We start from the raw sequence: 16636 nt of genomic DNA on the forward strand, positions 1-16636 counted from the left end.
GACTGCACTTGTTCCCGGTGTGGAAGGGATTGTCACTCCCGAATTGGCCTTTTCAGCCACACTAGACGCTGTGCCAGAACCATCTTTCAGAGCATGATACCATAGTCTTTCGAGACTAAAGGTTGCCAATACAATTACAAAATGATGCACAGGTGAAGTTGACACACAGGATTCACACACGTTCCTAAACAAAGGTGACTTTCGCACATAGGAGATACTGTATATGAAGCAGTACTTAGAGCATGGGCTTACCAGAGATTGAATTGGGTCTGGCGTGCACAATTCATTGCACTCTGTTCTCATTGATCACATTAGATTATATTGCTTGCAGTTTCTCTCTTTCTTACATTTTTATTTATCTAATTCATGTTCTGCTCTTTCTTGAGAAAGGTCAGAGCAGCTTGCAGGAGGGGGCTGCCTGCAGCCTCCCATCCAAACACAAATCATGCCACTTTAAATTTCACCATTGATTTTGACCCCAATCAATGGTGCCACTATCTGAAACACTGCCTAATGCTGTCTCGAGCCCACTGCCTCTGCGCTCAGCTGTGTTTCCTATAATGATTACAGGGACTATGCAGAGCCCTAACAAAGCTGCATGGGGGGGGCAGCTCCAGAGCACTTGGCAGTGACATCATCATCATCATCATCATCATCATCATCATCATCATTATCATCACTGAGTACTGGAGTGCTGAAAAAGAAGCTTCGCAGTGTTCTGATTCTCAATTCAAGGCCACACGGCCTTACAGACCTCTTGCAATGTGCCTCTGTTGCAACTTGCCCCTCATTGGATGGGCTGGTCCTGACCCCAAAAGGCTCCAAAACCAATCACTAGACCAACAGCAGATAGAGAGAATCATGGTCTGTGCAACCCACAAGAAAGTACCCCAAACTCATAGCACAGTCGGTTTCCATATAAATGTCTTTAAGGAACAATGCAGTACCAATGGGATGCAGATGAAGATCTGACAAATTAGGACCAAGGTAAAAAAAAAATAGAGTTATGTGCATTTTTAAGAATAGTTCCCACTACTTATGGCAGGCTGATGTTTACAGTGAACAGTGTGGTATGTCTTTTTTGCAGTAGGAGCTGGCTCTGTCAAACAAGTTGGCAGAATTCTCACTGAATTAATAATTCTCTCCTGTATACATAGACAACCCTTTGGACTCTTGTTTAGGTTTAAAAGAGGCATTTATTTTCCTGACTATCTGGTGTAGCTGAAAGACATGTCAAATTACTGCTTCCCTTTGTTTCCATGATGTGCAGAAAGAGAAAGTTAATATCACCCTTCTTTGTGTATTATCCTACCATGTTTCTTCTCCTCAGTTTTATCTTATTTGAATTTCTGCATGCAAGTGAAAAGTGTGTTTTCCTGTCTCCATGTTGGTGTTTTTCATAAGATATCCTTCTGTGCTGACATTCTAGTTATGTGCTTTTGTAACACCACTTCAGTCATAATTGCGTTCATCCATGAAAAACCTTCACCCTGCATGTTTCTCAGGGTCCAGGAGAAATCTCAGAAAGTCTTTTCAGCTCACTTTTCCTGTCACTCTTCAGCCATTACCCACCTATATTCGTCATATTTTCCCCTTTACTTTTCCCCTCTGCTGAATACAGTCTTGGCGTTTTTATGCTGCTCTATGAAAATATTTTCATATTGTCATTCATTTGAATTGCAGGTTTCTTGTCATTTTAATCAACTTTCTGGAAGCTAGAAAGAAATGTGTGTGTGTGAGCTGTTGGGATCCCAAAGTCTTCTAGCAGAGCAGATGCTTCCAATCATGCAAAACAAAAACCTTCTCCCTTTCAGTATATCTACCCAAGTGTTTCTCCAACTCTTTATAACTGAGACTGGAGGATAGTTGTTTTTTCCCTTGATCAAAACTGGAGGCTAATTGTATTCTTTACACTAAAAATGCATCTGTATATTTTCGTGATGAATTTCCAGGACAGGTCTCCTCCTTGCAACTGAAAGATTCCTCAGTTAATATTGCCTGCTGTCTTCTCCTTTGCCTAATCAGTCAGGGCTTAGAGATGGGACAGTACTTTGGGCAATGGTGATAGGATTCCAGGACTGGTCTAGATTAGAGCCCCAGGAATTAGTATCAATCTCCAGGTAACTACTGAGAGCGGTGCTGGAGATTTTAACAGGTTCTCCTTATCTTAATGATATTAATGGCCCAATTCTGTGTGCATGATTCTGTGGTGGATCTCATGGTCTGCCATCTCATCCTGTGGGCTGCTGGCACAGCAGCAGCTCCACAGAGGTGCCACCAGCGCAAAGTCCAGGAGGCTGTGTGCAAGCAACAGCAGCCCACAGAACCTCCACTGTACCAGGTAAGTTGGTGACAGGGGCAGATCAGGATGGGGAAGTGGGCCAAGCCCAGGGGTAGATCAAGCAAGGATCTCAGTTGTGGCATCATTTGCAAGATCTGGAGCCCCTGGCCCAAGTCTGACACGCCCCTTTGGACCCACCAGATTTTGGCCAGCAAAAAAGCTGGCATAGATCTGAGTAGGTCCAGTGAGACTAGGGAGCAATGGAGGAATCAAGTTTAAAAACTTTTTACTTACTTCTCTGCTGTTGCCTGGAACCCAGCTAGCCTGTGGGATGCAGCAGAAGCTGTGTTAGTGTGGCTTCACCCCACAGACTGGCCAGGGATGGGATTGGGCTGTATGTCATGTTGTGGAGAAGAAGAAAAAAACCCTGCAGGAATAGCTTCAGTCAGAGATGGCAACCCTAAATGGTAATGTTTATGGAATCCCTCTGCACCTGTCCACCATAGCATGGGCTGAATCAGGGAATCCTAATACAGGTTGGGCATCCCTTATCTAGAATTCCAAAATACAGAGTATTCCGAAATATGAAACTTTTTTTAAAGTTCCAACATGTCTTCTTTTTTTTTTTTAACTTTTTTGCCTAAAGAAATAAAATTACAAACTGTGTTTCATGAACAAACTTTGTTTCTTGCACAAAATTATTAAAAATGTTATATAAAGTATAATGAGTCTATGTGTATCGGGGGTATATGAAGCATAAATGAATTTTGTGTTTAGACTTGGGCCCCGTCTCCAAGATCTCTCATGTATGTGCAAGTATTCAGAAATACAGAAAAATCCAGAAGCACCAAAAGTGCTTCTGGTCCCAAGCACTTCGAATAAGGGATGCCCAACTTGTGTTCCCATCCATCTTGGAAAAATGTCACTGCCTATAAATTGGTTGGGATGGGGAGAGAATGCTACATAGAGCAGTGTCTTAATTTTCCAAGGCACACTAACTCTTCTTCAGGCATGCAGTGGGAATGTTTCTGGTCCACCCAGATAAGTTGTCACTCACTCCATTCCATACTGTAAGGCAGCTGCTTGACTTCCAGCACCAACATCTTAATTTAGGGAGTCGGGGCTAGAGACATATAGGAACATAGCCTCCCAAATAAGGCAGGTGTTCTCTGCTTCCCTCTTTGCCTGCATATTCCTTCTCTATCTTAAACCTCTTTAGCTAGTGTCAGTAAGAAGCTGGAGAACTGCACAAGGACAATTGGGCTGAGTAAAGACAGAAGAATAGGGAAAGGAGAAGGAAGGAGGCATTTATGAACAGCATTTAGCAAGCCAGGTACCAGTTTTTTATAGGCACAATTTGTCCCAGTGGCTGATAGCTGTCAATCAATAAGACAAAGTTACTATCAGTTACGTTAGTATAGATTCTACTTAGAGTTTCTGGGAGTCAGATGCCAAAACATACTGTTCCTAGAACCATAGTGACATCTGTGTGTGTGTGGTCAGTGTGCTGTGTCAGCATCAATGGGGGAAATCTATTGATAGCAAGGTTCTGTGGGGCATGTTTTGATTATGAGGAAGGAGGTTCAAGTTCAGGGCCACTGCATTTCGACAGAAAAGATAGACATGTTCTACAAGGCAGGTAAAAATAGTGTGCTGCAATGTCTCAGAGCCTCCAGATGTGTTGGGTACCTCCTAAAAATAACTTCAATGACACTTTCTTCTGCCAGTGGTCCTTGTAGGCAAGGATGAAAATAACCTGGGGGAACTATTTGTGAGACTTTGGAAGAACTAAAATAGAAACAGTGCTGTCTGTAATACCAAAATATCATTTGCCAGGTCCTGTAATAAGTACAAAACACAACATTGACTGGCTTTGCCTTACATACTACATTACAATGTACTTTGCATCTCTTTCCTCCCCCCGACCCTCCTGGTTAAAATCAGACATGGAGCTCTTGCTGATGTTTGAAATTCAAAAGGATAATTTGGTTATAAATGTACATACCAAGTTTCACTATGGTATCTCACATCAGTTTGTTTTCCTAACCTGGCTTTGAATGCACATATGTGGGCAGGGCCTAGGAGAGGGGAGTAAAGGGGGAAATTTCCTGGGATCTTACATTTTCCTATCTACTCAGACTTATTGCCTGCATGGGATGCTGGGGATACTACCAAGACTGTGTGGCTGCAGCTACTGCACCTATTGGCAAGCCATATATGCTGGACCAAGGAATGCATACATGACACTCCTTAACAGTGTCAAATCTGGGAGGAAACTGGTCTGTTACAATAGCTCTTCTGCTTGTGGATCCACTTTGCGTGAAGGAGTGTGTAGGAGCTCAGGGACACAGCTTCAGGACTACAGCTGCTGCAGAAGCACGTTTTGGTACGCATAGGACACTTTCCATTCTAGTGTGAGCCTAAATATGATGATGCTAATTTTCTGCATGATTTTCTATATTGAAAAGATTTTAGAGAGACTTAGAAGTGCGTTTGCTTTTCCGTATTACTGTACCTAGCTACCGATGCCACGTGGGTGGGTAGACCTGGGCTCCAAAGACTTTTCCAGCTGTCTCCACCTTCCCCCCACCCTGTTTTGACCCTCCCTGCCTCCATTCTGCTCATCCGTCACCAACCTCCCCCACTCTGTTTCACTCCCTTTGCAAAGGGGTGCCCAAAAAACTTTGTACTCCCTGATAAAATTCCTCTCAGTGGCCCCGTATGTGGGGCTGGGGTAATGCTGGAATTTAAAAAGAGAAGGAGGGGAGCATGATAGATAAGTGGTTCCCAAAGTCCTCCTTAGGAGGAGGGAACCAGATAACTATTTGCTGGGGCAGGGGGATTGCATCAATGTGATCCCCAGGATCATGCTGCTACTGGGGACGAGAGGGCTTTTTTTTCACTTACCTCCAGCCAACACTGGAGTCCTGGGAGGTCCTGGCACTTTAGGTTTTGTTGTGAAACTGGAAGTGCTCATTTTTTCTTTTTTTCACAATTATAGAGGCTTGGGGAGACCTGTAGAGGGCACCCCAGACTCCCTGGATTTCCCAGGACCCCTCCCATCCCTGGCAGCAGTGTGATCCTGGAGATTGCCTCAGTACATCCTTTGGTGGTGTTTTCACATAGGTGTGATAGTACTGGGCCAGCAAGAACCAGATGCTTCAATGATTGTGCATTTTTACCCAAGTACAGAACCTTGGAACTTAGCCTATACTTAAGTAGGGGAGTCGTGTTACAGTGTGGTAGGATTTTTCTCTCTTTCATGCTAATGAACAATTTATCTCCTTCCACTAATTGGAGCATAGCTGAAATGGCAAAACATTTTTATCTTTGAATAGAATTAGAAATAAAGGGAGCTGATTGAAGCACTTGCTGGTTTCTTAATCATTGATGTATCTGCTATTACAGGATGCTTTATTCTGGGCAGGTTTCAAAGGTTTGTCAATCAAACACATTCTTGGAGTTCATGGCACTTTTTAAATTCAGTGGAAAGGACTGCCTGTTTAACCCATGCCCACAAACAAAATCTTCTGTTTGCAGTGGATGAATTAAGTCCTGTTACTGAGTAAATCTTAAGGCATTGCAAGGCAAATGGGGGCAGGCATTATAATACAGATGGGAGTTTTTTCTTTTGCCAGCTGTGATGAACAAATACCAGTTTGTGCTGTTGTAATGCAATCATAACAGAAAACCCCACAGGTTTTATATTTATATGAAAGAGACAGAGAGAGAGTCTTATTCCAGGCATCTGTCAGCTGTGAGGAGCATTTAATAAATGCACTGTAAGCAGTTACTGGGTAGTATATGGCAATTCTCCTACTGCTGGAAAGAAGTGATTTAGCCACAGAATTCACACACTGTTGCGATCCAGTTTGGACTACTGTGACACACTCTATATAGGACTGCTTTTAAAGACTGCCTGGAAACTCCAGTTGGTGTTGAATGCAGCAGCTAATGTATGATGTAGGCAGGTTGCCTGGAACATATAACACTAATTCTCCAGCAACTGCATTAGTCATCGGTGGGTTTTTAGCTCCAAGTCAAAGGACTGGTTTTAACCTTTAAAGCCCAAAATTGTTTAGGTCCAGGAGTCTTTAAGGAGTGCCATCTTCCCTAAGGAACTATCATCCCATTAACATCTTCCTCACTGTCCAATTCTATTGAGCTCTTACTTCAGCTGACCATATGATCTGCCACCATGATGCAGCACTGCAAACGTGGCATCACTGCCACATCCTACAAAACCACCAGTAGAAACAACCAGTGGCTCTGTGCATGCACCAGCAGCTCCTGGATGCTGTACTAGAGCAGCTAGGAATGGGCCATTAGAGACCCTTCTCTGGGTTCCTGATTGCCAGAGGTATAGTGCCTGGTTATTCAGGACGATGTAGTCATCTTAGTGATGACATCACAATTTTTGAACTCCCTGCCTCAGGAATTATGCCACATTCCTGCCCTTCTGGCATTGCTTTGCCAAAACAGTGATCTGGAGGACTTCTTGATGGTGTTACGCAGTGGCTGCATTTAACGCCCCATGATTATTCTGATGCTGCAGCTCTGTTATTTGTAGAAGCTGTTCTGATTGTTGGTTTAAGATTGTGTTGTGGTTTTAAGAACATTGTCATTGTGGACTCTTGAATCATAGGCACTATTTTATACTTTTATGTATTCTCTCTGTATTTTTAACAATATTGTAAGCCATCTTGGATGCCTTTTTTGGGGGGGGAAAGGCAGGACATAAATCAAATGAATGAATCATTTAATGAAATAATGATTTATTGACACAAATTTCTGAAATAAAATTCAAAACAACAAACTGGACTGCCCCATCCATGTGGTGAAGTAAGAGGGATTGCTTCAGACAGCGGATGGGTGCAAGCTACACTCTGCACCCACCGACCTCTTCCACAGCCACCCTACCTTGCCCCACTTCCTTCCTCTGTCTTCATGCTGCTGCTCTGTTTTAAAATAGAACAGCAGAGCAGTCAGAATAGGGAAATCAGGAGAAGCACTGTCCCACTTCCCAAAAAAGAACTAAGCATCCCTTTTTGGAAATGGGGCAATTCTTCTCTTGACTTCCTTATTCCGAACTGCTCTGCTGTCCTATTTCAAAACAGAGTGGCAGAAAAGAAGACCGTGGAAGAGAAAGGTAAGAAGAGCTGGAGGAGGAGGAGGAAGTTGCCATGTCACCCAGGAATTCCTGCCACAACTGAGCTGCTTCTTCTCCTTTCTCAGGTCATCTGAGCTGGTCAGGCAGAGCGAATCCAGCCGACACCAAGGCAGTTGTAGACCTGCCCCTCATTGCATCCCAGGTGCAAGTCCGCGATGCCGCCCCCTTCATCACGCCCACCCACCCAGATACCTACACAGTGCAACAGAGCCTCACACAGCATTGAGGATGACTCGGAAAGCCTTCTGAAGCTGCCCACATGGTCTTAGTACTTCTGGGAAATCAGAAGTACTGCTTAAGACCATATCAGAAGCCTCATAAGGCTTTCCAAGCAGTCCTGAACACCACGCAGGGCTTCTCCTGCTCGCAGAACAGCTCCGGAGGGCAGGCAGAGGTGGCGCAGCAGGCTGAGGCAGCAGTGCAGCGGGTGTGGTGGTGCCACTCCCACAAGGTCCACAGGTGCGGCGCCTGGAGCTTCCCCCCCCCCACTTGCCTTCACTGTGCAGAGAAGGCAACAGTGGTGGGGTAAAAAGGGGGACCAAATTAGCACATATCTTCAGGTGCTCAGAGCTTGTGTGTGTGTGTGTGTGTGTGTGTGTGTGTGTGTGTGTGTGTGTGTGTGTGTGTTGCCTGGTGCTGAGTGTCCTGGCATGTACACTCTGGCAGGTGACATTGGAATCTGAGAGTGGGGCAGCGTTCAGGTGCCATTTTGTGTGGCAGATCAGCTTGGGGCACTCCTGACAGCAAATAGGATGTTTAGTGTTCTCTTCTGTTCACAGATACCACAGGTATCTAAATATTGGTAAGAGCTTTAATGCTGGTTTAGGATACTGAGACGTAGATCACAACAAATCATGCTGTTGTGCCAGTTATGTGAGCATTGTGATTTATCCTTACTGGCTATGTTAACTGTGGGCAGTTTCTGGACATTTAGAAAAATCCCAGTTTTTTGGTTGTGGGAATATGCAAGGAACATGTGCCAAACAAAATCTTTGCATGAATTTTGAAACAAATCCGCTTCTAACCAATCTTTATGTTTCCTCTGGGAAGGAAGATTACCCAGGAAATTACATACCAATATTTCTGGAGGGATTCACTCCTTGGGTTGATGTATAAATTCACTTAAAACCAAAGCACTTTTTTTAATTACGCACAGAATGGGCACAAGCTGAATGTTATCTGCTAAAGTAGGTGTCGTCTAGGGCAGATCCTAAGCACTTACACAGTCTTTAAGAACCTCTGTACTGCGAACAACCTCAGCTGTCTGTGCTGATTGCTGAGGGTGCTATAAGAGGAGGGCGGGGAATGGTTCACTTTGGCCCTTCCAGAGTGTTTGACAAACTTCCAATAAATCCTTCTTGAGTGTAGTTATGGGCCTGAGGTGATTCAGACCCTGTCTATAGTATGTAGTTAAATATCTTAGGGTACAATCCTAACTGCACAATTCTAAGTCCCTTATGCCGGCCTGGGAGGGTCGCAAACACACTATAAAGCAAGTTTGCGTCTCCTTCAGGGAAGGCCATGCTGGTGCATAAAAGTGTGCTGGCCCGTGGAGGCCCAATCAGCAGGCGGGCCTGTGGACGGGCTGTCGGGTGGGGAGCAGGAGGTAGGACCAAGATCCGGCAGTTATGCTAGACCCTAGCCCCATTCTTGGGAGGGATGGAGTGGTTCCAGGCCATTCTGCTCAGATCTGTGCCACCTCTTTAGGTGGTACAGACCTGAGTAGACCAATTGGGGTCACTGTGGCTGTACCCGGTGTAAGGGGAATTTTTTCCCCTTGCTCCAGGCTGAGCCTTAACCAGTCTGAAACTTGTGCTGAGTACAGCACAGGCCCACTGATCTACCTGTTCCAGTGCAAGTTAGGATTGCGCTGCCTGGATCTTATTTTTTTTCCAAAGAATTACAGCACCACAGTTGCAAATAGTTTCAGGTATGAAGCAATATACAGTAAGTAAGTATGGGGAATGGATTTGCTGAGGAGACTTTTTTTTTTTTTTTTGGCCTTAACATACTTCTCCATATGCTCAAGAGACGGAAATTCAAAATTATTTTCAAAACACAGCAGGTCAGTGGTTCATAAGTGTTACCCACATAAATTTACAAGTCATTGTTCCAAGTCATGCTTAGTCACTTGTTGGTTGTACAGTTGTGGTTTACTGTGTTCTTTTTATTGGGCCGTTTGTTTTTTTTTTACCATCATTGCCTTCTTTGTGATTCTCATTATGCTGTATTTCTCAACAGGAAATTGTCAGTTTCAGTGTGACCAAGGTAGGACGTTTATGACAGAAATGTAGTATAGATGTAACCAAGTTGTTTCATCTCAAACAAGCATAAGATGTTTAGATGGTTGTTCCTAAAACAATAGTTTTGCACTGTTCAGTTCATTGAGTGAACTTAGTCATCTCTGAAATTTGCTTCAGAGATCAGGAGCAAATGGCAACTCACAATACTCCTTTCCATTCTCTCTTAACTTGTTTAGAGTTATTTTTTTTTCCACTCCCTCCCTTTCATATAACATGAAAGATTGGGTGCAAGTCATGGTTAACACAAGGCATGGCTCTCTCATAAACTGAAGATTGAAACCATGGTTTGTTTGCAAACCATGGTTTCAAGCAATCCAGTTTATACTGACCACAGTTTGCATCTGTGTGTATATAATGCAGAACCATGGTTAATGATAACCATGATAACCAGTGATAACCATGGTTAATGACCTGGGGGCTGGGGATAAGAATAGGCCCTCAGTTTGACTGTACTTGTCGTAAGAGGCGACTAAACAGCCACTGGGTAGATGGGACTCTTCAGCCTGGGAAGGCAGCTCATCTGAGAGAAGGAAAATTCTGATCCCAAACCTCCACTGCCTTGTGGCTACATCCAGTTATGGAAAAGGCTTCAGGAGTCAACCTCGAGGCAAAATCTGGAGCCGGAGTCCCTGAGGCAGTTCATGGCTGAACACAGTCACGTTCTGGCAACTCCTGCGATGCTGCTGGAACCAACCGTATTGGCTTCTGTCTTTCCATTGGACCATTTCAGCGACGTGGAGAGGGGGGATTTGCTGCATGGGAAACAGTCTATCCTCCATATCTACTTTACCCAGGCTTCGAGCACTGGAGAGGACCCTCTGTTCCAGAACCACCATTCAGAGCGCGATACCATAGTCTTCTGAGACTCAAGGATGCCAGCATGTTAATGATAGGAAGGAAAGGTGCATTATTAAGAATATTGTCAAGAATTATTAAGAATATTTATATACCACTTTTCAACAGAGTATTTCACAAAGTGGTTTACATAGAAATAAATCAATAAATGGTTACCTGTTCCCAAAAGGCTCACACTCTTAAATAAAGTACAGATGAGACATCATCAACAACCACTGGAAAAGACACCATGCTGAGGTGAAGAGGGACAGTTGCTCTCCTCCCTGCTAAATATAAGAGGACACAACTTTGAGAGGTGCCTTTTTACCCAGTTGGTTGGCAACCTTCAGTCTCGAAAGACTATGGTATAAGCCTACAGCACCCAGTAGTCCTAGGCAGTCTCCCATCCAAGTACTTTACCCAGTTAGCAGGGGTGTAATAAACAGAGGTTAGAACCTGTTTGTATGAAGTTGGCTAGAATTCAAACTACAGGTTCCCTCTAGAACCGTTTAAGTTTTTTAAAAAATGCAGGAAGTGCAGGATGGTTTGAAATTCTCTTGCAGATGACCAGAAGAAAGGGAGAGGAGGTGAGCAGTTCCAACATGTATGTAAGGGCAAACTCCTAGCCATTCAATGTGGGGAGTTGGAGCTGCAACACAATTTGAGGGAAAGATTGCTACCAAAGTGTCATTTTGTAAATAAATCCAGTGGCATTTGAGGAGCTGCGTTGTCTCTAATTCAGTTCTGCCCTAATTCTCGCAGGGTGCCTGGTTACTGGAAAGAAGGGTCCCTAATCCTTCAAGAAAGTGCTTCCCAATCTTCGGCATCCTGTGCTGCCCCCATACGCTGCAAACGCAGCACATGGCTCCTGAAAGTGACTGGTGATGATGTCATCACCTGTTATTTCTGGGTTTGGAGACAGCATGGGATGCTACAAATGGAGGTAAGAGGCTCAAGGCGGGCAGGAAGGCCTTTCCCAGGATACAAAAACCATGCACGGGAGTTCAGGCTGCTAGGCTGAGCTACCTACTGCCATTCGTAGCATCCCGCACAGTCTTGCTTCTGGCCAAACTGTAGCCCACAACACCCCAAGGTGTGCCTCACTACCCTGCAGGGCATCATGACACAGTTTGGGAACCCCTACCTCAAGGCCTTGCAGAGAGTGTAGGAGATCTATAAGTAGTATTTCTATTCAAAGGAATCCTGCTCCTGATCAGGAAGATTCTGCTTAACTAAAAGACAATTGCTACAAAGTATCGCTGAACTGGGAGCCTGTTCTAAAGAGAAGCAGGACTCTACTAGAGAGCACCACCACCTATTTCTAGCATACCAGATGGACAGATAGTAAGTACACGAGCCTTGCAAGTTAGTCCATATAAGTTCCTAGTCCACATGTGTCTAGAAATACTTTGGTTATTTATGACACATTACTGGCAAAGGAGGGGGAAAAAAGAGTTACAGAATTATCCTTCCTAGTCATCTAGACAAGGGGTGCCCAAACCCCGGCCCGGGGCTACTTGTGGCTCTCGGGGACTCCCAGTCCAGCCCACAGGGAGGTCCCAATCTCCAATGAGCTTCTGGCCCTCCGGAGACTTGCTGGAGCCCATGCTGACCCAGCGCAACTACTCTCAGCATGAGGGTGACTGTTCACTTGCATGAGCTGTGGGATGAGGGCTCCCTCCACTGCTTGCTGTTTCACCGGGGGAGGGGGGGGATGCAGCAGTGGCAGTGAAGGAAAGGCCAGGCTTTCTTTGTACAAGACCTTTTATAGGCCTTGAGGTATTTCAAGACCTTCATTTATTCATATAAGTTCCACCTCTAATATATTCATTTATGCAAATTTATGTAAATTTATTCAAATTGGAAATGTGAATTATTTCTTCTCCCCCCACCCCCAGCCCCTCACACAGTGTCAAAGAGATGATGTGGCCCTCCTGCCAAAAACATCCCTGATCTAGACCAATGTTTCTCAACCAGTGGTATCGGATGCCACCAGTGGTACTTGAGGTGGTGACTGGTGATACTTGCAGGACCCCTGGACACTTACCATCCAGCACAGAGATCAGGAATGTGATGCGACAAACAACAGTAGGAGACTTGGCAGGCAGGAAGCTGGACTAGATGGGCCTATGGCCTGATCCAGTGGGGCTGTTCTTATGTTCTTAATGCATGCTTTTCCACGCTTGAAAAAACCTTCCCATCCACCTGAACCTCTTACTGGTTTTTATCACATTGCATCTGTCACATTCCAACCCAGAAGGAACTGGCAATGTTGTCATCGCCAGTTACTTCTGGTGGTACTTTGAATAGGTGGACTATGTGAAGTGGTACAGTAGGGGACAAGGCTTGAGAAACACTGATCTAGAGATATTGCATACCCTCCACACTTGATCCAGAGAATTGTTCTTTAGATGCCTAGATTACATTATGATAAGACTGGTATACATGCTGCAAAGTATAAAGTGCGTATACTATAAGCTAGAATGTTTCACTTGAGTTCTGGTTCACTGGTACTGCGGTTCACTGGAGCAGCACAGAGACCCTGAAGATCCGAGCAGGGAGTATTCTTCCCAAATGAATAAGGTACAGTCAGACCATTGGTTCATCCAGGTCATCACACTGTCTACACTGGCAGTAGCTTTCATAACAGGAGTCTTTCCAACCCTCCCTGGAAGGAATCAAGCTGATAGGCACAAGCCTAGAGTTCAGGGAGCATCTACTACTCGGTTACAGGACAAACAAAAGAATGAACATTTATTAGCATAATTTCCCAGTGACACATGAAAACAGATTCTGCAGCTAGAGTTTATAGAGATGTTGTGTGGAATTCTTTGATTCAGAATGACAGGCAAAAATACAGCAATAATAACCAGGGAAACAGAATTTTCCCTCTTCCTGATTCATGCTACAATAGCCTGAGATTTCTGCCTCCTTGTCAGTTTAAATGGGGTGTCAGAAGCAGAAAAAAATATACAAATTAAGATTGTATTGAAATAAGAAAGACTTTGATCTGAGAGCAGGCATATGCAGTGATAATAACTTCTTCAAGGTTGCCAGGCTTTTCAATAGGTCTGCTTCCATCATATAGTTTTGCAACAAGAGTCAGGTTGTAGTCCCTGGATTCTGATAGACGTCGTCTTACATTCTGGCCCCTGGTGAACCGAAGTGCTTCTCTTACTCATGCTTTTGTTCTCACAAACATGGGAAGTGGGGGAACTAAAATATACCTACTTAAGGGATGATTCACATAACTTTCTGGATTTCTTTCAGTCTCGGCAGCTTTTTCTGATAGTCATCTATCTCTTTATGACAAAACTGGGCATGCTGTGACTCAGTAAGGCAAACTGATCACCAAGCATGTATTGTGCACCCTGTGCGGTGTTCAACAGCCTCTCTGTTTTTGCAGTTCCAGGCAGACACCAAATCTAGGAAGTTAATGATGGGCCACCACACATAATTCATGAAGTGGTTGTCCATGCTGCGCAGGCTTGCTTGTGGATTTAACAGCATAATTCATAAGTGAGTAAGGTTGCAAACCTTTGTATACTTTCCTGGGAGTAAGCTCCATTGCATATAATGGGACTTATTTCTGAGTAAACATGCATAAGCTTGTGCAGTGAGTCTATTCTTTAATTATTCTTATTAGTCACATTTGTATGCACCCCTTCCTCTAAAAAGCCCAGGGTGTCATACATCAGGTTTATAACTTATCTTTACAGCAACCCTGTAAAATGGGATAATCTCTAGCCCAGAGACTATATGTCTTTCAGAAGTCTCATGAATTTATCGTACTGTTTTGCACTGTATAGTTGCATGCACAGTTGGCACCAGAAATATCCCCTCCTGCAGCTTGAGCATAAAGGGGTAGCATTAATTTCACTTTTCTCCCTCAGAGGTCAGTAGAAACTTAGTAGATATCCTGCATTGCAGTTATGGCACCAGAAAAAAAAGTTGGGTGGACATAGGAGTTGGGTAAGGGGAGGCTTTATGCCACATGTTAGACTCTTGTCTGATGGAAGTTCTATTGATTGAAACTGAGTGAATTTCCAAGTGAGCATGCTTAAGATTTCAGGCTAATTTAAATTTCTGATTTAGCAAGAGGTTCTGCTGCGAAGGGATGATGGGGAGGTACTTCTGTGGGGCTGGTTGCCTCTGGCCTTCTCCGGCACTACCTATGTTTCAGAAAATATGAACGTGTGTTAAGGTATATCTCACAGTTGTCTGCAAAGTACAGGAATTCTATCTGATGCATAGTTTCAGCAGATAAAATGTTGCCAAAGTGATTGTCTGAAGGCAAGATTTTTGAAAAATACTGAAGCTAATGAAGGACTATACTGGAGTGACCTGGCAAAACTAGGCTTGTGTGTGGCTTGTTCAGTTCTTACTAATGGTTTGCAATCCTAATCCAGCCAACACAGTCCACAGATCCTTATCTTCTGACAGTAGTGTGATAACTGTAAGGCAGGAATGCTTTCATCTTCTGTTTAAACCCGAACTATACACATTGCCTGCATTGCCATGTGCAACCAACTTTCTCACAGGCAGCAATACTGACATTTTCATCAGGTAAAGGTCAGGGATTTAACAGGCCAAGGAAAATGAATTGCTCCTTCTTGATCAAAACCAAGAATGGGGGACATTAATGAGAAGAAAGGGTATGTGAGAGGAGGAGCTGAATTTGTTTTGTGGTGTATTTTGGGGTTTCTCTTTTCTGCTATGGAAGTTAGACCCAGTCTCGCATCATCTTAAGATGTTGTGTGTAGGAAAGTAGCTGGAAGTGGTGATTTTTTTGTAATTTGGACATAAAGATGTATTCACACAGGTATTTGGCTCACCATTTTCTTAGGCATACATGCAGGATGAATCATGTAAGGATCAGAGTGCAACTCTGAGCCCTCTGGTAAAATGTGTCTTCTCTGTGCAGAAGATCCTAGATTTAGTCCTTGGTATATGTAGATCAAAAGGGATCTTGTGCATGTTGGCTGGAAAAATCTCTCCTTTAAGACTCTGCAGAGACACTATCAGTTCAAGAATGGACCAGCAGTCTGACTCAGGCAGCTTCATGTCTTCAACAACTCCCTTTAGAAATTTTCTCTTTCAAAAAAAAAATAAAAAAAAAATTAAAAGCTGTGCTTGCTGAGATTTTAAAACCACAGTGAACATTTTTCTTTTTCTTCTCTTTCAACTCCAGGTGTTCCTTGCCTGCCAGAAACTCTGAATCTTCACAAAGACCAGCAAAGGTCAAATAAACCAGGGGAAGTCCAGATGTTTAGCCAATCAGAGTTACGGACCATTGAGCAATCTTTACTTGCAACGCGTGTGGGAAGTATTGCAGAGCTCAGTAAGTGCAAAATCATTTCTAGCCTTTTTCTTGGTAACATCTATGAGTGATTACATTCTAGCTTACACACACATTGAGGTTTGGGAAGGCTGTAGAAGGAACCTGCTGTGACAGGAAGGTATAGAGCAACTTTGTACACTGCTGGATAAGTGGTTTGTAACATAAGTTTGAGTAATGGTTAACCACTTAGCAACATAAAAAGTCCAAGCCCAGGATATAGCCAGACATTTTAAAGTTCCTGTCAGGTGGCTATGAGTGTTAGGGCCTAACCAGACATTAGCAAATACACTTGTGGTGGGGGTGGGAGGAGATACAACTTGGATGTGTGACTTAAGCGGGGAAACAGTTAGTTGGGAAAGCCTATGTGTGTCTATCCTCAGGGCAGGATTCGGGACCAGATGACCTAGGCAACTGCCTCGGGCACTGGACATTCCTGTTTTTTCTTAAGTTAAGAATATCTAAGAGTCAAGAAGATAAATTGGTAATTATCTTATATGGCATTAATAAATACAAATTTACAGATCCATATGTGTAAATATGTGCAAATTGTCTTATAAGAAAGGGGATAAATCATACATTGCAACAAACTTTTGAAAGGGGCTACAAATGCAATAAAAAAGTAAGGTATTCCAGAGTTGAATAAATGAGAGGATGGATGCTGAAGATGTTCATCACCCGGAATGCTACTTGCTTTAAGGCTGTCCCTG

At 43.7% G+C, this 16636-nt stretch overlaps 1 protein-coding gene across 3 annotated transcripts in view; it reads left to right on the top strand.

Moving 5' to 3' along the window:
* Positions 1-16636, top strand: part of ABTB3 (ankyrin repeat and BTB domain containing 3) — a 234082-nt gene that overhangs the window by 135008 nt on the left and 82438 nt on the right. For all 3 annotated transcript variants that reach the window (XM_066633515.1, XM_066633516.1, XM_066633517.1), the window contains one exon: positions 15780-15929. In XM_066633515.1, the coding sequence (XP_066489612.1) occupies positions 15780-15929 (150 nt within the window). The remainder of the gene's footprint in view (positions 1-15779; positions 15930-16636) is intronic.

Source organism: Tiliqua scincoides, chromosome 7, assembly GCF_035046505.1.
Source record: "Tiliqua scincoides isolate rTilSci1 chromosome 7, rTilSci1.hap2, whole genome shotgun sequence".
Classification (NCBI taxonomy): Eukaryota; Metazoa; Chordata; class Lepidosauria; order Squamata; family Scincidae; genus Tiliqua; species Tiliqua scincoides.